The 26056-nt window shown below is 41.2% G+C and overlaps 1 protein-coding gene across 1 annotated transcript in view; it reads left to right on the top strand.

Annotated features, from left to right (window-relative positions):
* C7 (complement C7) overlaps positions 1-19214 on the top strand; it is a 55697-nt gene extending 36483 nt beyond the window's left edge. Inside the window, exons 12-18 of the mRNA XM_007095439.3 lie at positions 172-343; positions 2068-2155; positions 4562-4694; positions 7923-8114; positions 13004-13094; positions 15675-15859; positions 18018-19214. Coding sequence (XP_007095501.1) covers positions 172-343; positions 2068-2155; positions 4562-4694; positions 7923-8114; positions 13004-13094; positions 15675-15859; positions 18018-18199 — 1043 coding nt within the window. The 3' untranslated portion in view covers positions 18200-19214. The remainder of the gene's footprint in view (positions 1-171; positions 344-2067; positions 2156-4561; positions 4695-7922; positions 8115-13003; positions 13095-15674; positions 15860-18017) is intronic.
* The last annotated feature ends 6842 nt before the right edge of the window (positions 19215-26056 follow it).

Raw genomic sequence — 26056 nt, 5'->3', positions numbered from 1 at the left:
CAATGTGCAGAGACATTATGGTCATTGAAGAAGACCTCCTGAACAGAGTGAAGGTAGTATGTGCCCAGACTGTCCCCTCCCTCAATAACTGCCTGAGCACGAAGCTTAATACTAGACTCTGAAATCTTTCTCTCCAAGTACTTTCTGAACAGTCTTTCTCTTATCTTACAGGAGGGGTTGATGGAGGATGGAGTTGCTGGTCCTCTTGGGGCCCCTGCGTTCAAGGGAAGAAATCAAGGAGCCGAGAATGCAATAACCCACCTCCCAGTGGAGGCGGGCAGTCCTGTATTGGAGAGCCAACAGAAAGCAGGCAATGCGAGGAGGAGGAACTCCAGCATTTGCGGTAATGGTGACCAGATCTCCTGGCAATTGCATAGAATAGAGTGCCCTCTGCAGGAAGCGTGGAATATGTGATTGCTGCTATTAAAAGATTTAAAAATTAAATGGCGATTTTTATCAGTGACTTTGCCTTTAGCAGTGGGATCAGTTGAAGGAAGAAGGCATGTGTGGACAGCTTGCACTTGTGTGTTTCAAGTTTTTCTGATACAGATGTTACAAAAGGCTGGGTAACTAGAAGGTCATCTGGCCAAGGGGATCTGAGCAGCAGCTTTGGCATCAAGCAGATCTGCCAATTTGCTGTGTGACCTTGGTAACACCTCTAAAATTAGTATAATCATAGAAGGTAAAACAATAGTAAAATGTCAGAATTAAATGAGATTCAGCATAGAAAGTGATTAGCACAGTGCCCAGCACATAGTAAGCATTGATTAATAGTTGTATTACTCTTCAGATATACCAATCCTATTCATTCATTTATTCATGTATTCATTCATGCATTCATTCATTCATTCATTTATTCATGATTAAGCATAAAGCCAGATGCTCTAGATGGCTAATATCTTCACTGATTAGCCCAGTTGTCTGACACCAACTTCCCACTTGCCGGGACCTTGCAAATTCATCAAGTCTCCTGACTAGGAAGCTGGCGAGCATATGGAATTACTTTAGGAGGAGAAGCTACCTTCGGGGCACATATCTCTGGGAGGATGAGAGTCTCCGGCAGAGGAGGCCTCTATGGACTGGGCTTCTTTTCCTGGCCACTAGACATGAAGCTGGAAGGAAAGGAGCATCCTACGGAGGCACTGGAAGAATTCTCACTCTTCTTGGTGCTTGGAGGGAGAGAATGTTCTCCTCCTCCTGCTCAGTACAAAGAGGAAAATCGTGATCAATACTTCACATTTCTGAGTTTCCTCAAAGTGTGGAAAGCGTATAAGGAACTCAGCTGAGAAGGAGGCGACATTCACGGGCTATTCTGTAATGCTTTCCCTCAAATTTCAGGTCTCTGGAGTGGAGGTAATACTGGTGGCACGTTGGCTTCAGAGGCCATAAAACTATTGTTTAATGATGGATGTCACTGGGATTACCATTATTATGAGCTTCCTCTAGAGACTGCCTTGCAGGAGGTGAAAGAGCATGACGTTAGGAGCCGAACCGACTACAACATGAATGCAGCCCTGGTATTTATTACCTTATAACCTTGGGCAAATCATTCAAACTTTCTTTTCACCGCATACTTCATAGGGTTACTGTGAAGGTGCATTGAGATGTTGCGTACTTACAGAGCAACTGCCAAGGTGCCTAGCACAGAGGAGATGTTCCCTTTCTTGCAGGGTCACTAACAGGAGTTCCTTTAGTTTTAATCCAGAATCAATTCCGTGTTAAAGACACTTCAGAACCAGACAGCCGAAGAAAAAGTAGGTCTGAGGCAGGTGACCTCTAGAAATCCCATGAAGTAGGTGTTTTGTCCAGAGACTTTTATTTCCTTTTCTTTCTCTTTGTTTTTCATACTACTGACTTAGTAGCTATTTTTTGGTAGTTTATGTTTGAGTTTTCTATCACAGGATATGATCAGATATTGATCCCGAGAATGACAAAAATAGCACATCAGCATGTTTACAGGAATGGAGTTCTTTCAGATGTTAATGAAAAATTCACTGTGGTGCAAAATGTTTATTATGCTATGGAAATCCATCACATTAATTATGTTTTGTTTCCTTTTCCTTTCAGATTGCTTGAACCACATTGTTTTCCTTTGTCTTTGGTTCCAAAAGAATTCTGTCCATCACCTCCTGCCTTGAAAGATGGATTTGTTCAAGTTGGTTATGAAAGATATATTGTTTTCCTCTGCATATGCTCTTTGCTCCAAGTTCTCTCTCTCCCTAATGTCATAATCGATTTCCTTCTTCCATGATGAAATAGTGCTACAAATAGTTTATATGTGCATTTTAGTTTTAGTGGTAAGGGTTTTAGTTTGTGACTGTACTTCTTTGGCCAAGGTGATTAGAATTCTGCAGAAGGCAGTATATCTTCTGCAGTAAGGTAAATCAATACTGCTGCCCAATGAAATTAGAAATGTAATCATGCCAGAAGGCTGTTAAACATTTCCATTCTTAACACTAAAATAAGAATCCATAAGCAAGTTCTGCAACAAAGAGGACTTTCTCTATTCTTGCCACTGAGAAATGTCTTTCTAAAGATTTTTTAAAAATGTTTATTTATTTACTTTTGAGAGAGAGAGCAGGGGAGGGGCAGAGAGAGAAGGAGAGATTGAATCCCAAGCAGGCTCTGTGCTGTCAGACGCAGGGCTTGAACCCATGAACTGTGAGATCATGACCTGAGCTGAAATCAAGAGTCAGACACTTAACTGACTGAGCCACCCAGGCGTCCTGAGAAATGTCTTTAAAAATTTTTTTTTCAGAAATATTGGGTTTGGGAAGAAATATTGGGTTTATTCCAGAAGCCAATAAGACATTTAGCCAGCATTGGTGAGATATGGGTCATTATACTTGGAGCGATTTTCTTGTTTAGGAAGGAACACAAATTACCTGCCACTTGTCATTCTAGGGAATTTTCTTGGCCTTGTGGCCATATTAATTTCTGCTCTTCTCACTGCTTGTTATGATGAGGCTTTGGCCTCAAGCTCCAATGAAGTCTCCTCCCGGCTCACGTAGGAGGCTTTCGTCAGGACCCTCTCAGTGCTGCCAGCCTTGCTTTCTCAGAGGGTTTGCCTTTGAAATTCTAGGCCCTTAAACACACGCACTGACATTTTGCTGAAGTTTCCCCAAATGTAGATACTGTTGGGAAATGGAAGAGGGCTTCTGTGTGTGTGTGTGTGTGTGTGTGTGTGTAGAGAAGGGAATGAGCCCAGCATCTCTAACACTCATTCTGTCCCAATACAGTCACCACAATCTACTAAGTTCCTGAAGGAAACACAGGCTTGGCGAACAAGGCCAAACAAACTCATATACTTCAGCAAACCGTGAACTGTTGTCCCAAACTCCAGTGCATGTGGTGTCCTGTAAGGGGCAGGGGTTCTGAACACTGCCCCATGGACGGGCTACATCACAGTCACCCAGAGAACTTAAGAATAGAGATTGCTGCTTGCCCCCTTACCTTCCTTTTTTTTTTTTTTTTTTCTTTCTCATTCTGTAGGTTTAGGATAGAGCCTGAGAGTTGTGCTTTTTTTTTTTTTTTAAATTGCTACTAGTGGTTCTGATACAGAACCAAGTTTGGACACTGTTATAACAGTCCCTTCTGTCAGGCAGACGAAGGCCTATTGGCTAGAACCAAAGCAAATCAACTGTCCTTTCCCAATTTATTCAAACTCAAGTATTAACCTGGGTCCTTTGTTTCCTACCAACTGGAGCCAGACTGGACCAGGACTGACAGTGAATAGTAGAAGGCACCTTGGGATTTGGTTCTAATGGCTGGAGTAGCCAGGTGCTAATGCCGAGCTCTCAGCCCTTCCCCAGGCCGATTTTCTTTACCACCCCTGGGGTGGCAGAGAGCCCCAAGAATGAGGAAAGGAACTAATAGAGATCCCAAAAGAGCATGATTACCCCTTTAAGTTTCAGCTTCAAATTCTTCCTTGCTTCACCATGAAAGCTCACCTCCTGGCATGTCCTTGAATCTGGCCCAGCCACAGTGGCCCTTCCCTTACAGGGTAGGGGCTGGAGCTTAGGATGGGAGAAGATCAGCATTACGCTCCCTCTAAAAGTCGTCAGTGAGAAACTTAAACTTTCATAAACATGCTGATAGGATTTGCACATTTCTGTCTGTTCCTACCAGCTTTTATTAGGCGGTATGGCCAATGAGCAGCCCATGACGTCTTACTATGAAGAACTGACCAACAAGTACATTTCCGAGATCTGATAACAACTGTCTTTTCCTGGAACATGCAGGGGCTGGGGGGGAAGGGACTTGGGCAGTGTCCACAAAAGTAATTTTGGTAAAATGCTTAGTACAGTGCTTGGTATTTGGGGACAATTAATAAATTATATGTGGCATTAATAGCTTTATTTTAGTTAATGGTAGTACCAGTGTTGTTGACTAGGACCATACAGGGAAAATTGTTTTTACAGATAATTTTTTAAATTAGTTATTTGAACTTAGTTTGCCTGATGACTAAAAGAAGGCATCATTTATAGCCCAAATATATCTAAAGAAACTTTTTTTAATGCAAAATAGACATACTCTCTCTCTCTCTTTTATTTCTCTTTAGGATGAAGGTGCCATGTTTCCTGTTGGGAAAAACATAGTATATACTTGCAATGAAGGTTACTCTCTAATTGGAGACCCTGTAGCCAGATGTGGAGAAGATTTACAGTGGCTTGTTGGGGAAATGCATTGTCAGAGTGAGTGGACTTGGTTGTAGCATATAACTTAAGATGAGAGAATAATGTGGAAGGGAATGAATCAAGACGAATAACCGCTCACTGTGTGGCCCGTGTCTTGACATTCCTTTCCTGAGAAGCTCATATGCTCCTGTTCAAGTTTCAGCTGTGTCTTGAAAAAGCCCTCAGCAGTCTCTAGTTGATAGTGCTTCTGTTAGGCGAGGCACATTTCACTGCAATTTTAACGTTTCTGGTGCAAATTCGAATAGGCCAGGGAGCTCCATTCTGGCTAAGACCTTCAGAACATCCCATATAGTTCAATTTCTAGGGATGTGACCAAATCAGTGTACTTCCTTGATTGTCCTGCAGTATTAGTTGGTTCAGCAGATGGATAGAGCTGTAGAGATACATTTTTTTTGCTATATCAGTTGGTCTAGGCCTTGGAGAAAAGCCTAGTGTACACGTGAACATCTTTTTCCTCTTGGGTATATACCTCTGAATAAAGTCTCTGAGTCATAGGATGTACATACATTTAGACTTAGTAGATGCTACCAGACTCCCAAATGGTTGTACTAATTTACATCCCTACCAGGATCTGAGAAGCCAAGATTGCTCTGTATCCTTATCAACACTTGATATCAACAATCTTTAAAAAATTTTAGCTATACTGATGAGTGTGTAGCAATATCTTATTTTTTAATTTTGACTTTTCAATTTATATTTTTCCTGGTGACTATGTTATGATGCCTGTTTTCATGTTTATTTGCCATTTGCATATCCTCTTTGGTGAAGTGACTGTCCAATCTTTAGCTCCCCTTTTCTGTTGGTTTGTCTTTTTCTTATTTGTAGGACCTCCTCTCTTCCTCTTTGTTTCTGTCTCTATCTGTCTCTCTGTCTCTCTCTCCTGGAGTCCTTGAGCAGAAATTACTGAAATAGAATATAAACATTTTCTAGCTTACAGTAACAAAGCCAAAAGTTGGTTCTTTGAAACGTTTAATAAGATGCTTTCGCTTGAAGAGATTTTTTCCCCTTTATTGTGAATCTGCTGATAAGAAGTTGACCCAGTCTTTGTTCATCTTAAAATGTCTTTGTTTTATCTTCATTTTTGAAGGATGTTTTTATGGGTAAGAAATTCTAGGTTAGCAGTTATTTTATTTAAGCTCTTTAAAGATTTTATTCTAGTGAGACATTCACTCTTAGTCATACCACTTCTGGTTTGGAAATCTTATGTCTGGACACTTTTGAGAATTTCTCTTTTTTTCTGGTCTTTGGGTTTCAGAAGCACCTCCACAGTGATGTGCCGAGGTGTGATTTTCTTTGTCTCTACCCTGGTTAATATTTGAAGCACTTCTTGAATCTGTGCATTTATGTCTTTTGTCAATTTCAGGAGCTTCTTCGCCATTGTGTCCTCAATTATTGCCTCTGTCCAATTCTTGCCCATTTTTCCTCACAAGACACAAATGATATATTTTTTTAGATTGTATATATTACTACATTATTTTGTTTTACATAATTTTTTTCTTCTCTCTGTTTCATCCTAAATATTTTTTAATTGATCTAACTTCCAGCTTATTAATTCTCTGTACACTTGTATATAATCTGCTTTTAAGAACTCTGTTGAGTTCTTAATTTCATTTTCCAATTCTAGATATTTCATTTGTCCACTTTTCTATACTTTCCTTTTCTCCATTGAAATTCTGTTCCTTGTCATTTAATTTTTTCCCAACATGTAAATCACAGTTATTTCAGGGTCCATGGCTGCTAATCCCATTCTCTGGACCTACTGGGGGTCTGTTTCTATTGTCTTTTTTGGGGTTTTGGTGAATTCTTTTCCTTTTAAATGTCATTCCTGTTTTGATTAAATGCCAGACTTTATGTGTGAAAAAATAATGGAATAGTCTGAGGTTTTGGATGACGTTCTCTTCCTCTAGAAGATACTTGATTTTGTTTCCTGCAAACAGTAAGGCTGTTTTATGTCCGGTTTACCTTTGTTCCTAGGGTGTTACCATTAAGGGATCCCAGTGGAAGGTCTGAGATATCTTCCTAGGTCCCTCCTTTGTGACAGGACTGGACTCTACCTCTTTGTCCCCTAGCCCTATTAGACTGTTAAAAACTCTACTCAGCTTTTCAGCCATGAGCTGTAGTTCCTCCTTAGTTTAGCAGCCTTTAAGCATTTTTTTTCCCAAACTTAACAAATACCTCAAGGAGAAAGGCATTACCAAATGTTGTAATCACCCCTTTAGACTTCTCGCTAGAATCTTGTACCTTCAAATTTTCATGACCTTGGTATCTCTCTGATGCTTTTGGAAGTACTTTTTCCTTTACTTTTGTATATCTTTTCTATTTGTCTTTGTGGGAGCATGATTGTGAAGCCAGTGATTGTGTCATGGCCAGAAACAAACAAATCTGATGCTAGATTATTAGCTTTATGAAGGCAGGATATGTAACTTGTATCTTGTTAAATCCCTAGCAGCATACAACATACTTCGTTAAATATAGGCACTCCATAGATGCTGTTTTTGAATTAATGAGTGAATGGAATTTCTGATGGAAATGGTACAGAAACAGAGCAGTATTTTGTAGAATATTGTCCGAAGTCCATTAGAGAGAGATTGCCAATTTTTTTTTTTTCAAATCATGAATTCTGACTTGCTTCCCATAAGTATACATGTTTCTCTTTTTTCTCTTTGCTGTTTTCTCAAGCAGAAGAGTTGAGGTAATGAATGTAACTGAGAAAGACTAGAGATGGAAAACCAAAGAACATTTAATACTTGTATGGTTTCAAGGTTAAAGGTGGTTCTTTAAAACTTTCAAATAATAAAAATATCTAATTGGATATATGCTAATGGTATGCAAACGATATGCACATTTTCTTGGGAAAATTCTGGTGGGACTTCATCAGACCAGAGAGATAAGTGGCAGCTATGGAAAGTTTAGTTTTGACAGCAGCCTGGGCTTTTTAGGACTCTGTTTATAAGGCTGATTCATTTTATGTTGTCACATTGCTTTGAGGGCAGGAGTGGAGGATGGGAACTGTTTTGGTCTTCAGTCTTTTATTGGTCAATTACATGCCAGGCACTGTGGGACATGTCTTTCAGGGCATCCTAGGAGTGAACTTACCTCTTCCTCTTTGTCCTCTAATGTGAAAAAGCAGAGCATGTGTATTAACACTATTCGAAGTTGTCTTTTTTAAAAAAAGGTGGCTTAGGAAAGCAATGACCTTTGTATTCTGTTTTCTTCTATCTTTAGAAATTGCCTGTGTTCTACCTGCCTTGATGGATGGCATACAGAGTCATCCCCACAAACCTTTCTATGCAATTGGTGAGAAAGTGACCATTTCCTGTTCGGGTGGCATGTCCTTAAAAGGTCCTTCAACATTTCTCTGTGGATCCAGCCTTAAGTGGAGTCCTGATATGAAGAATGTTCAGTGTGTGCAGAAAGGTGAGTAGCTTGTAAGTCTGTCCAAGGACACCAGCACTCAGGTGAGTGAGAGTCCTTGTGGCGGTCCTTTATGGCACTGGATGGCCATAACTGTGAGTTATTTCCTCTGTCCTTGTCCCCCTACAAGAAGGTCGGTTCATAGATGGGGTAACAGACTTTGTTTGACGTGGCATAGATAGATTCATGGAAAGCAAGGAAAAGCAAGAAGAGCCCTGTGGTTCTGAAACTAACTTAAATCCTTATCAAAGATTAGCTTTGTATCTGTTTTGGTGCCAAGAAAATAAAGGATTTTCAAAGGATGATTTCTGGCTTTTTTCCTGATTTTTTTAATGTACTTTTATTAAGTACAGAGTTTAAAAACATTCTGTATGTTTCCTTTCTGGGTTTTCAGAGGGTTTATTGGCATTATTGAAATAGAAAACTTCAAAGCATTTACATTTAACACTGCAGAGCAGAAGTTATTTAAAGCAAAGTGTTGTGGCTTGTGAAGCCGTTTTTAAGAGTGGAAATCCAAAAATCCAGTATTTTGAACATCAGGCAAATTAAAATGGTCTTTAAAGAAGCTATGGTAAGAAGAGATTTAAAAAGCCAAACTATTTCTTTTTAGATATATTTAAGGTGGGATGGATTTATTTTTTAAATAACCTCCTATTTGTTCTTTACTTACATTTTTTAAAATAAATGGAAAATATATGTTTGTGACAATTAACAAACAGGAAAGAAGGAAAACTCACTTGCATTCAATTTTGTATGGTATTCTTATTTTTCTAGCGTATGACTTTATTTTTTATTAATTTTTTTAATGTTTATTTATTATTGAGAGACAGAGCATGAGCATGGGAGGGGCAGAGAGGGGAAGACACAGAATCTGAAGCAGGCTCCAGGTTCTGAGCTGTCAGCACAGAGCCCGACGTGGGGCTTGAACTCACAAACCGTGAGATCATGACCAGAGCCGAAGTTGCACGCTTAACCGATTGAGCCACCCAGGCGCCCCTCCAGTGTATGACTTGTATTTAATTCAATGCTGAAGTTTGCCTTTTACAGTGAGTATGAAGTACTAGATTTCGTGAGTGATACCATCAGATGGATCAGATGGTCACAACTTAAGAGAGGGCAGGCTGCACAGAGCCATCTGTGGCTGATGGTGGGCATGGGCTGTGGGACGAAACCTAGATGCTGATGACAGAAAACAGGAGGGCAGCATGGCCAATGGTGTGCCTGCTGTGCTGGTTCCCACGTGCTCGTGCTCGTTAGCAGTCAGAGGTCCAGGGCAGGGACAAGTGCTTTGTTTTTTACTGCGCTGAAGCATAAATAGGAATTTATCAGGCATGTTTGAAGTAATGGACCTCTACCAGGAATTCTAAAATTAAAGAGAACAATGTACACTTGATGAGGTTGCTCTTTTATTCCGAATGAGATATTATATACTTATCTTTCTAAAATGTCTCCTTCATTCGTTTTGTAGCACAATTCAGTATGTATTTTCTCCTACACAGTAGCAAATTCTATTAAAGTTTTAATTAAGGGTATTTTTCAGGCCTGTGTGTTTTTCAGAAGTCATGATGAATATTAATAGTAACTACCCTTAAAATATGTCTATCACAAATAACAAACTCCAGGTTTGTCAGCCTCCGAGGTTGAGCTTTTTCAATACCTGATGTATCGGTATTTAGTCTTTTTTTTTTATTGTGGTAAAATAAACATAACATAAAATTTACCATTTTAGCTATTTTTAAATGTACAGTTCAATGCATTAAGTGCATTCCCATTATCGTGCAACCAACATCACCATCCATCTCCAGGACTTTCTCATCTTCCCAACTGAAACCCTGTGCTCATTAAACACTAACCACTGATTTGTCCCTCCCTCCATCAGTATGTAGTTTTGACATAAAGATATAGGAAATTAAGAAAGCTGTGTTCTTAAACGCAAAGGTCTTCGGTCTAGCTGATTCTACCTGTGATTTTTCATAAAGAAATTGTAATAACTTCTAGAAAACATTTAAAATCTAAACTGTCATTCTTATGAATGATTAACAAATAAACTTTTAAAAAATATCATTTCCGGGGCGCCTGGGTGGCACAGTCGGTTAGGCGTCCGACTTCAGCCAGGTCACGATCTCGCGGTCCATGAGTTCGAGCCCCGTGTCAGGCTCTGGGTTGATGGCTCGGAGCCTGGAGCCTGTTTCCGATTCTGTGTCTCCCTCTCTCTCTGCCCCTCCCCCGTTCATGCTCTGTCTCTCTCTGTCCCAAAAAAAAAAAAAAAAAAAAAAAATATATATATATATATATATATATATATATATATATATAATTTCCAGTTTTATTGGGAAATAATTGACATACATCACTGTAGAAGTTCAAGGTATACAGTGTGATGGTTTGATTTGCATCTACTGTGAAATGATGACCGCGGTAGGTCTGCTTAACATCTGTCATCTCACAAAAGCACAATTAAAAAAAAAAAGAGGGGTGCTGGAATGGCTCAGTCGGTTAGCGTCCGACTTTGCTTAAGTCATGATCTCATGGTTCATGAGTTTGAGCCCCATGTTAGGCTCTGTGCTGACAGCTCAGAGCCTGGAGCCTGCTTCAGAGTCTGTGTCTCCCTCTCTCTCTCTGCCCCTCCCCTGCTCATGCTCTGTCTCTCAAAAATAAATAAACGTTGAAAAAAAGCAAATTTCTCCTTGTGATGAGAACTCTTATGATCCACTCTTCCAACACTCTACCTGTATATCATTGAGCAGCATCAACCACATTACATCCCCAATACTCATCTCTCTTATAACTGGAATTTTGTATTCTTCGGCCACCTTCTTCCATCCCCCCCCCCCCCCATCTCTAGCAAATAAACGTCTAGGCACAATGAAGAGCTCATTTGCATGGCTTTATCATAGAACTTTAGTTTTGGTACATTTAGATTAGACTTTTCTTAACCCCAACACTATTGGAAGTTTGGGCCCGGGAGCTCTTTGTTGTGGGAGTCTGTCTTGTGCATTGTAAGATATTTAGACATTGCCAAATTGCCCCTGCTTGAGAAGCACTGATTTAGATAACACCACCTTAAAAAACATTTTATTTTGGAATAATTTTAGATTTTGGAAAAGTTGCAAATAGAGTTTCTATATGCCCTTTACCATGTTCTCATAATATTAACATCTTATATAACTTGACATAATTTAGTGAGTTGACTAAGACATTAATATTAGTGCAATACTATTGAGTAAACTACAGACTTTATTTATATATCACCAGAGTTTTTCCACGAATGTCTTTTTTTTTTAATGTTTATTTATTTTGAGAGAGAGAGAAAGCACAAGTGAGGGAGGGGCAGAGAGAGAAAGAGGGAGAGACAGAATCCCAAGCAGACTCAGTGCTGTCCACACACAGCCCAATGTGGGACTTGAACCCACAAACTGTGAGATCATGACCTGAGATAAAACCAAGAGTCGGATGCTTAACCAACTGAGCCACTGAGGCACCCCTTCACTGATGTTGTTTTAATGGTCTAGGATCCAATTCAGGATACTACATTGCATTTAGGATACTACTATTCTAAAGGGGAGTATTTAAAGAATGAGTACTTATTATACACATTGCTGAACCTGGCGGGCTACAGTTCACATTGTTACCATTTTTACAAGTTACGAATTGTCCCCGAGATTTTACTGTCTTATCTAAAGCTCTTAGGTTTTCCAAAGTGAGGAAGTATTGCATAGTTTGTGCATCCGTAAAAATATGCTTTTCAGATAAACTACCTTTATAAATATATCCAACAGAGAACTAGTTTTATGATGGGAAAGTATATATACCATTGACTTCCATTGTCATGAAGCAGGAAGGAGGTGGGAATAACAGGATGTTTTAGGTTAGTCACCTTGTTATCAGGTATAGCTGAGGAGACGACAGTTAAATTAAGCTCTTGTAAGCTGGCCTAAGGTGTTTTCCTGTCAAAGCTGGAATGATGGTTGACTTTTGATCCATTTGTAGAAAACACAAAGCAATGGAAAAGGTTTAATTAATGTAAGTACCTCTAGATATTTACTCACTGTTGAAAGGAGACCAGTTAGACACTTACATGTTAGAGGTTGTTAACAGATCTTGGGGTACAAGGGAGTTCTCCATGTGGAGATCACATTACGGCGCTTTCTGCCCCACTATAGACAGAGGGGGCAACATGCAGTCCAAACAACAAACAGTTTATAAGCACCGACTGCTTGATGAAAGGGAGCCTCCTCCACTGGCCTTGAATTCAGGCAAACATGGACTTAAATCCTGGCTTGACCAATTTGTTAAATGTGTGAACTAGCACTAGTTTCTTAACTTTTCTGACCCTTAATTTCTTTTTATTTTTTTTTTAATTTTTTTTTTACGTTTATTTATTTTTGAGACAGAGAGAGACAGAGCATGAACGGGGGAGGGGCAGAGAGAGAGGGAGACACAGAATCGGAAGCAGGCTCCAGGCTCTGAGCCATCAGCCCAGAGCCCGACGCGGGGCTTGAACTCACGGACCGCGAGATCGTGACCTGAGCTGAAGTCGGACACCCAACTGACTGAGCCATCCAGGCGCCCCATCTGACCCTTAATTTCTTTAACTCTGAAGTGGGGATTTGTTAAGGGGGATTAAATATCACAACAGCCACTGTTCCCACAGTAGTAAATGCTCAAGGTATGGTAGCATTGAAATTATTTGTAGGCTTCTCCTAGGAACACTGTTGTTTGTAAAATGCTTTACAGCTTTTTTTTTTTTTTTTTTTTTTTTTTTTACTGTACAAATTTGTAGCAGTTGAGAATATTACAGAACCTGGTTCAACAATTAAAATAATAGTTTGTTTACCACAAAGAAGCTCTTTGCAATGATTGCATCTCCCTTATCCTTTTTTTTTTTTTAGAAACCACTTTAACCCTGGCAGTGCCTGAATGTCAGCCCTGGGAGAAACTGAAGAATTCAAGATGTGTTTGTAAAATGCCTTATGAATGTGGGTAAGCTCTGTCTTTGCTCACCTCTCTCTGGTTTGTTTTATTCAAGGTAAAAAATGTTTTGGTAGATGCTAGTGTCTCTGTTTGATCCAGGGTGTTGCTTACCAAGGGTTAAAGATTTTTGCTTGCATTTTAATCTGGCCCATCTGCTGTCTGTTATTTGCCTGGGTCTCTGGGGCTGACACCAGTGGTGTTGAGCAGTGTTGTACTCTGTCTAGAGAAAGGCTGAAGGACTTGGGCACTGCTAGTTTTCTATATAAAATGGGGCAACGTGAAAACTTGAGGATTTAGAGCTTACAAAGATTAGGACTGAAATTCCCTTGAAAGATACACTTTTAAAAAAAAAGTTTATTTCTTTATTTTGAGAGAGACAGAGACAGCACAAGCAGGGGAGAGGCAGAGAGAGAATCCCAAGCACTGATACTGCAGAGCCCACTGTGGGGCTCAAACCCATGGAACAGCAAGACCATGACCTGAGCTGAGATCAAGAGTCAGAGGCTCACAGGAAGAGGTGCTCCACAGGAAGAGCTTTTATGCAAAGCTGGAGACAGAGGAAGATTCTGAACAGATGGCAGCCAAGGAAGAGTGGAGTCCCTCATTTTAGGGACCTCAGACACTGCCCTGGAGTGAGCCAGGGCAGTAAACATCCCTTAAATCTCCTGCCATTGCTCAAATTCACCTGAAGCTAGAGGACAAGGAAGTCTATGGATATAGCTCATAGTTTCAGCCTTCCCGGCAGCAGGGGGGAAGAGTGGAGAACCAATCTGGAGACACAAATGGGAGATATCTAGGCTAAGGCGTTTATTGGTCATCTTTAAGGCTAAGAATCAAAACACAAATTTACTGACCAGTTACAGTTGGCCCTTGAACAACATGGGGGGTTAGGGGTGCTAATCCCCTCACATAGTCAAAAATCCACATATAACTTTTGACTTCTCCAAAACTTAACTACTGAGAGCCTACTGTTGACTGTTACCAATAACATAAATATTTTCTATGTTATATGTATTATTTACTGTATTATTATAATAAAGTAACTAGAGAGAAGAAAATGCTATTAAGAAAATCATAAGGAAGAGAAAATACATTTATAGTACTATACTATATCCAAAAAACCCAGGGGCACCTGGGCGGCTCAGTAGGTTAAGCGTTCAATTCTTGGTTTCAGCTCAGGTCATGATCTCGCAGTTCATGGGATTGAGTTCTACTTCGAGAGCCTGCTGGGGATTCTCTCTCTCCCTCTCTCCCTGCTCTTCCCTTGCTCAAGTGCGTGCGCACTCTCTACATAAATAAATAAACATTAAAAAAAAATCTATGTATAAGTGGACCCACGCATGCAGTTAAAACCAATGTTGCTCACAGATCAACTATACTTGGCTTTCAATTATTATTGTCGGCAAAACACATATCCAAATCCTTGACCACTCACAGGGAGTAATGGTGATTCTGGTGGCATCTTATAAGATGTAACTTCTTGTGAGAAAAAAATATAGCTAAATAGTGTAAATAGCAGTGGTGGTCAGCCCAGAATATTCTGACTGTGGTGTTATTTTTTATTAATCATTGTTGACTTTGATTCACTTTCATCCTCTTTCCAACTTTTCTGATTCATTTAGTTTATCTGCAGCCTGCTGTTTAGAGACTTGGTGTGAGCTTTCTATCAGATACTGATAACAAGGTGGCTTTACAAGGTCTCTGCCCTTCAAGCTGTTCTGAGTAGTTCGATTTAAGGTTTAAATAAACAGATAAAAGAAAGATATAAGGATTTGTTTTTGTGACGTAAACAACTCCAAGTAAATTTAGCTCTTGGCCATTGAAGAAAGTATTAGAGCTAAACATACACAAAAATAAATATAGACTCCGTCTACTATACAAAAATACTTTGTTGTCTAAGGTTTCACTACAGTAATGCTTTCCTTATCCATCAACATTCAGAAATGTCCTTGTTTTTATTAGTGACATTTCTACAAAGCTGAATCTCACCATTTGAGTACCAATGCTTAAGGAAAAAAAGTAATAATTTTTCTAGAACTATTTCTAAACTATTTTGTAAACACAGATACTTTAAAAAATCCTACTGAAAAATACAGTTTCATCTTCCCTTGAGGCATCGGTCATGAAGTGTTGCACAATGCCGTGTTATGGACAGGAACTCTCCAGGCTACCGGACTGGGACGAGCTAACTTCTCCTGCCTTCAATGGTCCCACACGACTGCCATCTCTGAATGTGTGATCTTTGCTGATTTTCTGTCTCCTTCCTGCTTGTCAACCCACCCGCGTCCCCAGCAGACCTTGCCTTCTCTTCTAAGTTGCTGTATCTGATCTGCTCTAGATGAAACAAGATCAACACTAGATATCTCAGCTTGTAAAAATTGGGAACAAATACAGAGTAAAATTTGTTCATCTTGAAGATCTGAGGAGGGTGAGCCCAGCAATGAAGGAGATTTGAGTGTTTGCTCCATCTTTTTCCTGTGGGTGGTGACATCTGAGGCACTGAGCTCCCAGCCTCGCCTTTCACTTCACATCCTCCACTTGTAAGAAGGAAAGTCTTCTAAATAATGTAATTTAAAAAATTTGTTTCAGATCCTCCTTGGATGTATGTGCGCGAGATGAGAGAAGCAAAAGGATACTGCCTCTGACAGTTTGCAAGCTGCACGTTCTCCACTGTCAGGGTAGAAATTACACTCTTGCTGATAGGGAGAGCTGCACTCTACCTGTCCCAGCCCAGAAAGCCTGTGGTGCCTGTCCGCTCTGGGGAAAATGCGATGGTAAGGGGCATTGTGTATTTGTATATGTGCTGCCGAAGCGAGCACTGGGGCATTGTGTATTTGTAACTATAACAGTGCTAAGGTAGTAGTACTGAGGTCTTTTATTTTATTTTATTTTATTTTTAAATGTTTATTTATTTTTGAGAGAGACAGAGACAGACTGTGAGTGGGTTAGGGGCAGAGAGAGAGGGAGACAAAGAATCCAAAGCAGGCTCCAGGCTCCGAGCTGTCAGCACAGAGCCCAATGCGGGGCTCGAACTCAATGAGCTGTGAGATCATGACCTGAGCTGAAGTCGGAGGCTCAATCGACTGAGCCACCCAGGTGCCCCAGTACTGAGGCCTTTTAAACGGTAGTTTCTAGTTTAGCAGCAGATCCAAGCAGATCCCTGAGGACATGAAAGTCTCAGGCTGGTTTGAGAGTGAACTGTCCTTATCTACAGTCCTCCTTGGGGAATGGGGTAGGTCAAGTATCTAAGAAGACAAGGAGACGACATTCTTGATGGTTTGAATGTCCTTCCAAACACTGGTGATTCTCATTCCACCTTCATGATTTTTGCTCTGTCCTCCTATTATCCATATAATGAACTCATTAAAAAAATAGACTCACAGGGGTGCGTGGGTGGCTTAGTCAGTTAAGAGTCTGACTTCAGCTCAGGTCATGATCTCACAGTTTGTGAGTTCGAGCCCCACATCGGGCTCTCTGCAGACAGCTCAGAACCTGGATCCTGCTTTAGATTCTGTGTCTCCCTCTCTCTCTGCCCCTCCCCACCCCTCTCAAAAATAAGTAAACATTAAAAACATTTTAAAAAATGGACTCACATAAAAATAACTTTTTTAAAAAAGGAAATTTTATCATTTCTTAAAAAGAAGCATCACTTGCCATAAATATTAGATGACCACAAAAATACATGTAATGAAACAAAATAAGGTTGTAGATTCTAGCCAGATGCTGCTGGAAGCTTGAGGGATGCTGCTTCTTTGGGATAAAGGGAGTTCAGCAAGTGTTAGGGGGTGTTAAAAGCATGTCAGTGCCAAGGTGACACTTTCTTCTAGAAGTAATAAAAAGAATTTGAAGAGAATAAAAAAGGAGTTACTCTTTCAAGTTGTGGCTCAAGATTGGCCGGTCAACTGTGTCCATATAGCACTTACCGTGATCTTGAACAGCACCCCTGGCATGGCCTACCTCCCACAGTTTCAGGTATATTATCAAGGGGGAAAGCCTGGCTGGCTGCAGCCAAGTCGCTGCCTCAGTTTCCCCATCTGTAAATTTGGGAGCCGGACTATGTGATCTGTGAGATCTCTGCCAGCAACTCAGGTCCTCCTCATGGCCTGTGCCAGCCAGGCCCCTGCGCTCTCGCTCCTGGACTGTTGGCCACCCAGGCGATGACATACTGAACTCTAAACCATTGGGTTGGGTTAGGATCGCCGGTCACCAGTGAGCTTGTCACTCCTTTTGGAGACACCTGGCTGGTGCATTCCAGCCTGACACCTAAGCGCACACTGTGAATTCTCCCCCAACTCATTTCTGGCTTTTTTTTTTTTTTTAATTTTCTTTAATGTTTATTTTTGAGAGAGAGACAGACAGACTGTGAGCAGGGGAGGGGCAGAGAGAGAGGGAGACACAGAATCTGAAGCAGGTTCCAGGCTCTGAGCTGGCAGCACAGAGCCCAATGCAGGGCTTGTACTCAGGAACTGGGAAATCATGACCTGAGCCGAAGTTGGCACTTAATCCCACCCAGGCGCCCCAGCTCAGAGCCTGGAACCTGGCTTTGTCTGTTTGAGCCTTGAGTCAACTTGGTCTTTGTTGAGGTCTCCTTATCTGGTCAGGGGTTGAGGGCTTACTGAGCTTCTGGCTCCCCTAGCCAGCAGCCCAGAGGAGGGAGAGAGAGAGGGAGTGCCCCTGATTTGGAGAGGGCTGGCCCATGCACCCCCCTCCCCCTCCCCCGGCGGCCTGGCGCCAGCCTAGAACCCTCCTCATGCTGAGTGGAGCGCAATGCTGGACTTCCCTGGCCCTCCCCCTCTCCCAGGGCGGTCAGTTGATGCCTCCAGGCAGGAGCTTGGAGAGATCTCCGCAGGGCATCGGGACTTTGGAGGTAATGTGACTTCACTCTCCCACCTCCTCCATGTGCCGTTAAGCCTCTGCCGCTCTTCTTTCCAGCCCAGAGCAGCAAATGTGTCTGCAGAGAAGCATCGGAGTGCGAGGAAGGCGGCCTTAGCGTCTGCGTGGAAGTGAACGGTGTGGAGCAGACGATGACCGAGTGTGCGGCCGGTGCGCTCAGGTGCCGAGGGCAGGGCGTCACGGTCACCAGCACGCGGCCCTGCGGAGCGGGGACCCCGTAGGCTCCCGTGGCCCTTGGCTGGTTGCGAATCCCGCAGCTGCCGTGGCTGAGGTAAAACGTGCATACGGTCACTTCTCCCAACTGCCAGCCACCAGTAGAAGCACCGACCTGCGTTCTGCCAAACCCGAACCGAGATGCTCCTGTTCTTCCTATTTAAAATGCCAGTCAGGATGAACAGTACGCATGAACCTTTGCATGAGCTGTGTGTTCCTGGACAAATTGCTGACACGCCTGGACCTTGACTTTTTAATCTGAAAATGAGAGGATTAGACCGGAGAACCTGGGATACTCCCTTCAGCCCTATGATTCTTTTAAGTATGATGGACTCCACCCATGGGCCGGAAACACTGTACAAAAGGATTAGGAAAACGGTAAGATTAGAGAGGTTGGCTTCCCTCAGTGAAACTGAATGCAAACGGGACCTTAAATGGAAAAAGACAGATACAAATATCCATCCCAAGGAGTAATCTCTCGCCTGGCCCTGTGGACTCCAGTACCACGTGTAAGGATCCTAAAATCTTACTGGGAAATGGAACCACTGAAATTTCAGAACCAAGTTTATTGTGGTACCTTCTGCCTTCTTGTCGAACAACAAACACAATCCCGTCTTCTCTTTGGGGCTTTTCTTTAGTGTGTGTCAAACACGAGGACTGTAATTTGCCCACTTTCTCCCCTTTTCTTCTGTAGGAAACATCGATTCATGCCTGGGGTGTTGAGTGATCATATATTTGACAGAATAGTTTTCTCTAATGTGAATACATGCTTGGATTTTTCAGGGGGCCATACAGGTACATCAGCGTGAGACATTGGCCTTCTATTTATTCCTTATTCATCTTTCATCAAAACAAAAAAGTAGCTGTGGGAGATGACATGAGTGGGCTTAAATGGAATTTAAAATATGCTTTTATATACAAATAATATCTGTGTACTTTTCTGATACTGATAAAGACATTTCAGCAAAACCTTAGTTAAAATGACAGTGATTAAAATCTCATTAAAGATACTATCCTTTGGAATTTTTTGATCTGTATCATGTTTAATTTTAAAGAATCTTCCCATGAAGAATGGCTAATGTGTTCTTTTTAAATATATTTTTATTCTTTAAACTACTTTATTGAGGTATGATTGACATGTAAAAAGCTGTACTGATTTAATGTGTACAACTGGATGCGTCTGGGGATGAGTATATACCAATCAAGACCATAAACCTATCCATCACCTCCCAAAGTTTTCTCCCACCTCTCTTATTATCTTTCTTATTTCTTATTTATTCTTATTTCTCACTTATTTTTATTAAAAATGTCACCTAAGATCTTTCTTCTTAGAAAATCTTAAGTATATGTGAAAGGATTGTTAGCTATAGGCACTATAGCACGTAGCTACAGCAATGCTGTGTAGTGGATCTCCAGAACTTATTCATCTTGCATAACTAAACCTTGGCGCTCTTTAAGCATCACATCCCCGAATGCCCTTCTCCTCAGCCCCTGGCAGCCACCATTCTACATTCTGCTTTATGAATTTTTATTTATTTGAGAGAGAGGAGGGGGGAGAGGAGAGAGAGAGAGAGGGAGAGAGAGAATCCTAAACAGTCTCCACACTCAGTCCAGAGCCCTATGTGGTGCTCAATCCCATGACCTTGGGATCATGGTCTGAGCCAAAATCGAGAGTCAGACACTCAACCGACTGAGCTACCCAGGCGTCCCTTGAATATTTTAGATCATACCTATACGTGAGATCATCTAGTATTTCTTTGTTTGGTTTATTTCATTTAGCGTAGTGTCCACAAGGCCCACCCACATTGTTGTAAATGGCAGGATTTCCTTCCTTTTGAAAGGCTGAATAATATTCCATTGTGTGTATGGAAAATGTACCACAGTTTCGTTATTCATTCATCCCTGGATGAACACTTAGGTTGTTTCTGTATCTTGGCTGTTGGGAATAATGCTGCAATGAACATGGGAGTGCAGCTACCTCTTTGGGATCCTGATTTCAATTCCTCTGGATATTTGCTCAGAAGTGGAATTACTAGATCCCATGGTAGTTTTATTTATAACTTTTTGAGGAACCTCCATGCTGTTTTCCACAATGGCTGTCTCAATGTGTTCCTACTGGAAATCCACGTAGGATCCAGGTCTAGCTTTATATACCACATTGTCCCTTGAGTGAAGAGTCAGATAGAATATATGGAAGTTATAAGGAGGCAGGTTTAAATAGATTGAAAACAATAATGTTCAGAAATGCTTAATTGAGGCCAACTGCATTTGTTAGAGGTTATAAGGGAGTTAATTTCTACCCTGGGTAGGGGGACAGATTTGAAATTGCAGGCCCAGATGCAGATCCAAAAACCAAGTTGAACAAGTAATTTATTTGGGAGGAAGAGATCAGTATCCTTTCAATAACTTCTCCTTTTGTCTTAAGCTAGTATAGGGTTAAATTTCTACTACTTGTGCTCTACCACCCTCCCTTCCTAATTGATACAGAGGATATGGTAAACATTATCGAATGCTATAGGAGAGGTCAAATGAGGTCTGAAGCAAAGAAATGAGCAGATTTGACAACTAAGGTTTGAGAAAGAAGTTTCACCGACTTAGTGAAGGAGAAGTAAGGAGTTAGTGAATAGTTGGTGGAGAAGGAGGGAGCAGGAATGAGGTAGAGAGATGCCATCTTGAAGTATTAAATTTTGTACTTTCTTTCTTTTCTGAACATTCTTACACTCAACCTTTCTTCTAGTTAGAGATGTTCATGATTGCTTATAAGAGAATTAGGATCATTGCAGTGAATCTGCAAGGAGAAAGTAACTTTCAACATTAAGTCTTTTAAAGTGTTTTGAAACTTGAAAATAAGCTCTTGAACATCTAAATAGAAGGCTCAGGGGAAAGATAGGAGGACTGTTTATGCCATGAAAATTGACTGCAAAGAGAAGAGAGGGAGTGTGAGAATTCCTTCCGTTTGCCCTTCCCGCTGCCTTGGACCAGGTGAGGGTCATCTGGGTTAGAGAGGGTTATAGCCTTAGAGGAGAAGGCAGAAAGTGCTGGCATTAAAGCCTCTGGAGGAGGACAGAAGAAGAGGAGGGAATTGGCAGGTGCATTATGTATCCCTAGCCTCAGCGAGGTACATGGGAGCTAAGCCTCATCCTCCACATCATCACTCACAATTTAAGTGGACACAGCAAGTCACCCAGGCAGAGAAGCTGCATTGGAAGATCTGATCACATTGGAGAGTGTCTTCTTGTGACATTTCCTAATAACTGACCAAATGGTAGTGCTGCCTATCAATGCCCTGAGATTTAGTGAACCTCGTCCAGACTGCTCTGCATATAACCTCCCTCCCTTCCACCAACAATCTGGGACACTTGTAATCTCCTGAAACAGAGGAAGGTTCTTATACTCAGGTGCGGGGTACTGGGAGTGTGGGGTGGCAAGCAGAAGTATCTGACAAATGCACCCCGGACCTCTGAGTTACCTGGCAACTGGCCAGCTAAGTGGTTAATTGGATCGAGGACTCCCCTTCAGCTGGGAAGGTCATGACTAATCTCAGCTTCATGTGAGAATTGTGATCCCATTCTGTTGTGAAGTAGTCACTTTGAGCTGCAGGTGCTGGGCAGATGGTGTACCCAGCATTCCCTAAAACAGGTTGTTATGTGCCTTTACCTTTGGGTTAAGATAAATATGTGTATTAAGGAATACTTTTGAACCCCATAGCTTATCATCTGTTCTATATTTTCTCTCTGTGGATACCAAAATTTCTTACTCCCACACACTCACTAACCCACCACAAGCATTTGGGTTATTTCATTTTGTAAAAAAAATGTTCATTTTTGGGGTGCCTGGGTGGCTCAGTCGGTTAAGCAGCTGACTTCAGCTCAGGTCATGATCTCGCGGTTCATGAGTTCAAGTCCCACGTCAGGCTCTGTGCTGACAGCTCAGAGCCTGGAGCCTGTTTCAGATTCTGTGTCTCCCTCTCTCTGACCCTCCCCCATTCATGCTCTGTCTCTCTCTGTCTCAAAAATAAATAAACGTTAAAAAAATTGTTTTTAAATAAATAAATAAATAAAATGTTCATTTTTGAGGGAGAGAGAGGGAGGGAGGGAAGAGGAGAGAGATAGAGAGAGAGAGAATATGAGGGGAGTGGGGCAGAGAGAGAGGAGGGGACAGTGGATCCGAAGCTGGCTCGGTGATGACAGGAGAGAGTCCGACACAGGGCCGGAAATCATGAACCACAAGATCATGACCTGAGCCGAAATCAGATGCTTAGTTAACTGAGCCACCCAGGTGCCCTGGCATTTAGATTATTTCTAATAGCTAGTGGAAGTGGTCATCATAAACTTGAAGATAAACTAAAATGCTATGTACTTTGGGTACAAAATGAAGTAGGTGTTCAAGTGTACCTGTTCTTTTTCTGAGGTAGGAGAGGGGTGGGAAGGGACAAGACAAGAGAAAAGAGAGAGAGAGAGAATCATTTTTAGTACAGGATTAGCAGAAATGAGCAGCCACATTTGCCTTGCTACCTACCAGTCCACTGAGATTTTTCCTTCTGGATGGCCTAAAGTGTATTCAACACTTGTGCTAGAAATGGAATGACCTGTTTCTTTTTCAGAACACCGAGCCAGAAAGCAACCACAGTAGGAGGCAATTTCCGTTAATATCTGAGAAACCAGAGGTATATGCATGCCTTTCAATTACCTTGGTCTTTCAGGCAGCTCACACATTCGGGGACAGGAAAGCTGATGGCATGATAGGAATCCCTGCTGTGACAACCAAAGCACTTACAATTTGTCTTTTTATTTATTCCTGTCAGGCAAAGCTCCAGATTTACACTCAAAACATCAATCATGTAAGGAAATTTGCTTTTCCAAGCCAAGGGTTAACAAGACTGTATAGAAAGACTGTCGTTGTTTGAGAAGAAATGGGCTGATGGTGACTAGATGCGTAGGAGAAGAAAGACAATAAAATGTTATTTTTGATTTACAGGCTGAGGACAATTTCCTGTGAAAGGACAAACATAAAGAACTGTCCTGTTATTGCTGCCATTTGTGCACGTCCTTAGGAGAAGAGACTTGCACTGAATTCCAAGGGTGGGGTTTTAGGTACACAACACATCAGTGATGTTTAAGACAGAGATGCATTGATTTGAGGCATAAAGTGTATGTGCTGCAGAATGAGTGTCCATTATGTAATAATCAGCTGATCAAGTCGGCTGGGAACACAGAGGGGTCAAGGAATTTTCTATAATTGTGAAATGGAATTTTCTCATCAAAGGTAAGTTTCCCAGGCATCCTCCAGACAAAGTGATTAACACAAAAGGCTCAGCATTGATGTGTTATTAGACTATTATACAATCCATGAGTGTATTATGACAGTATTTAATAAATGGCTCCAATAGAACTCTAAGTCTGGAAACTCTTCTCTGCACAGATGCTAAGTATTAAGAGAAACTCCTGAGGTCAGGCATGATGTAAAACTGGACAAGCCAACTAAGTGGATGATTACAGCCCTACTGGATTAAATAGTTTGGTATGATAATAAGGGGCCCTCTGAAGTACTACGGATATGGTGCACAGAATTCATTAAATGTGATTTTCTGCTTGTTCTATCAGTTATTGAGAGTGTTGACATCTCCAACTGTAAGTGTGGATTTATTCATTTGCTTTATGTATTTTGAAGCTCTGTTATTAGGCACATAAACTTTTAGAATCATTATGTCCTCTTGATGAATTGAGCCATTTATTGCCATGAAGTGTCTCCTTATCTCTGATGTATCCTTTGTTTTGAAGTCTACTTTGGATTAATATAGCTATAAGAGTTTTCCTTTGACTAGTATAGAAATAACATATATAAGTGATATATATATAAGTAGAGTATATCAGGGCTCTCCAGAGAAACAGACTCTATCTATGTATCTATCTATGTATCTATCTATGTATCTATCTATCATCTATCTATAAAATATGCTTATTATATATTTATTATGAGGAGTTGTCTTATGTGATTGTGGAGCTCAAGTAGTTCTGCAATCTACCATCTACAAGCTGTAGATCCAGAAAACCCTGGTATAAATTGCAGTCTGAGTCTGAAGCCCTGAGAGCCAGGAGCGCCAATTATGTAAGTCCCATTCAAGGGCAAGAGAAGACCAATGTCTCAGCTCAAGCAGTCAGACAGTGCCCATCCATACTGGGGAGGGCCATCTGCTTTACTCAACTCACCGATTCAAATGCCAGTGTCTTCTTGAATCACCCTCACAGACATACCCAGAACAAATGTTTAACTAGATACCTGGGCATCCTGTGGCCCAGTCAAGTTGACACATAAAATTAACTCACAGGTCCACTCCTGGTAAACGTGGCACCTATACGCATCTCCAAAATGTACTTAGTTTCCAAAGAAGGATAATAACAAGGTCATAATTCTACCTAACGTAATATAACTGAAAACATAGTAACTCCTTCCTCAGAGAGGAGGCAAAGAAATTGAGTGATATTGACTCTCCTTCCTGATATTCTATAACTTAAGTACTGTGATGTAAAATTAATAATACTTAAATACTATGATATAAAGTAAATAATTTTATGTTGTGTGATATAGAGATAGCAAAGAAAATAATGATATTTGCAAATACACAACACACCCTTGTAACAGAATAAGGAGGAAATACTCATGACAGTCACAGTCGTCATTTCTGTAACTGGTCATGTGGTTCTACCTGGCATTTATAACTTCTTTCTTCTGCTACCCAATCTGTACTCCGTTCACCTTCAGCAAGCACCTCAGCTAGTTGTGGTTTTTTTTACCTGATGGAGTGACCCATATCTTTATTGCTGAATGGTATGGACCATTAATAGTCCTTCCTGGATTGGGTTGTTGTAGTTTTTCATTGACCTTAATCACAGGGCATAGTAATACTATGAGATGCCCTAAGGGAGCTCCTGTATTCCAGACATATTCTTCTTTACCTTCATTGTGGAGTGGTAGTCCAATTTTCCTTTGGCAATCCGGATTAATCACCCCATCCAGCACAGTTATTTCTTCTCTTCCTGTTGACTCAGAGGCATAAGGAGTCCAAAGTGGCCAGATGGCAGGTGACTCTAGCCAAATAATTGGACATAGCCCATGAATCAGTATATAATCACACATCTGGCCATTTCTGCTTCTAGGCAAAGTGAACAGCTGAGCGCATTGCCCAAAGTTCTGCCCTCTGGGAGGATTTCCCTTCACCACTGTCCTTCAGGGCTATCCCAGAGAGGCATTGATAACATTACACTGATTGGACCAGATAAGAGAGAAAGAGCAGCTAGTCTTCAACCACCACTGGATGTGCTGGATCATATGGCTCAAGTAGCACAGCAGCCCAGGCCTGTTGCAGAATCTTTTCTTGTTCTAGGATCCACTCAGCCCTGGCAGCTTTTGGGTCAGTCAGTAAATGTACTAGAGTAACATCCCCAATTGAGGAACATGTTGTCTCCAAAATCTAAAGAGGTCCAGTAGGCATTGTGCCTTTCATGGTTGTAGGAGGGGCCAGATGCAACAACTTATCCTTCACCTTAGATGGGACATGTCGACATGCTCTAGCACTGGCCTCCTAAAAATTTCACTGAGGTCCTTGAATTTATTCAGATTTCTTTCCCACCCTCTGATATGCAAATGTCTTACCAATAGGTTTGGACTAGCTGCTATTTCTTTCTTATTTGGTCCAATCAGTGTAATGTCATCAACGCAATGAGTTGGTGTGATATGGAAGAGAAAGGTGATTGAGATCTCGGTGAACTAAATTACAACCTAAATTCCACTTGATCATGGTATATGGTCCTTTAAATGTGCTGTTGAATTTGGTTTGGTAATACTTTGTTGAAGATTTTCACATC

Source organism: Panthera tigris, chromosome A1 (genome assembly GCF_018350195.1).
Source record: "Panthera tigris isolate Pti1 chromosome A1, P.tigris_Pti1_mat1.1, whole genome shotgun sequence".
NCBI lineage: Eukaryota > Metazoa > Chordata > Mammalia > Carnivora > Felidae > Panthera > Panthera tigris.
Note: the sequence above shows the minus strand (reverse complement) of the source record. Positions and strands in the feature narration are given on the sequence as shown.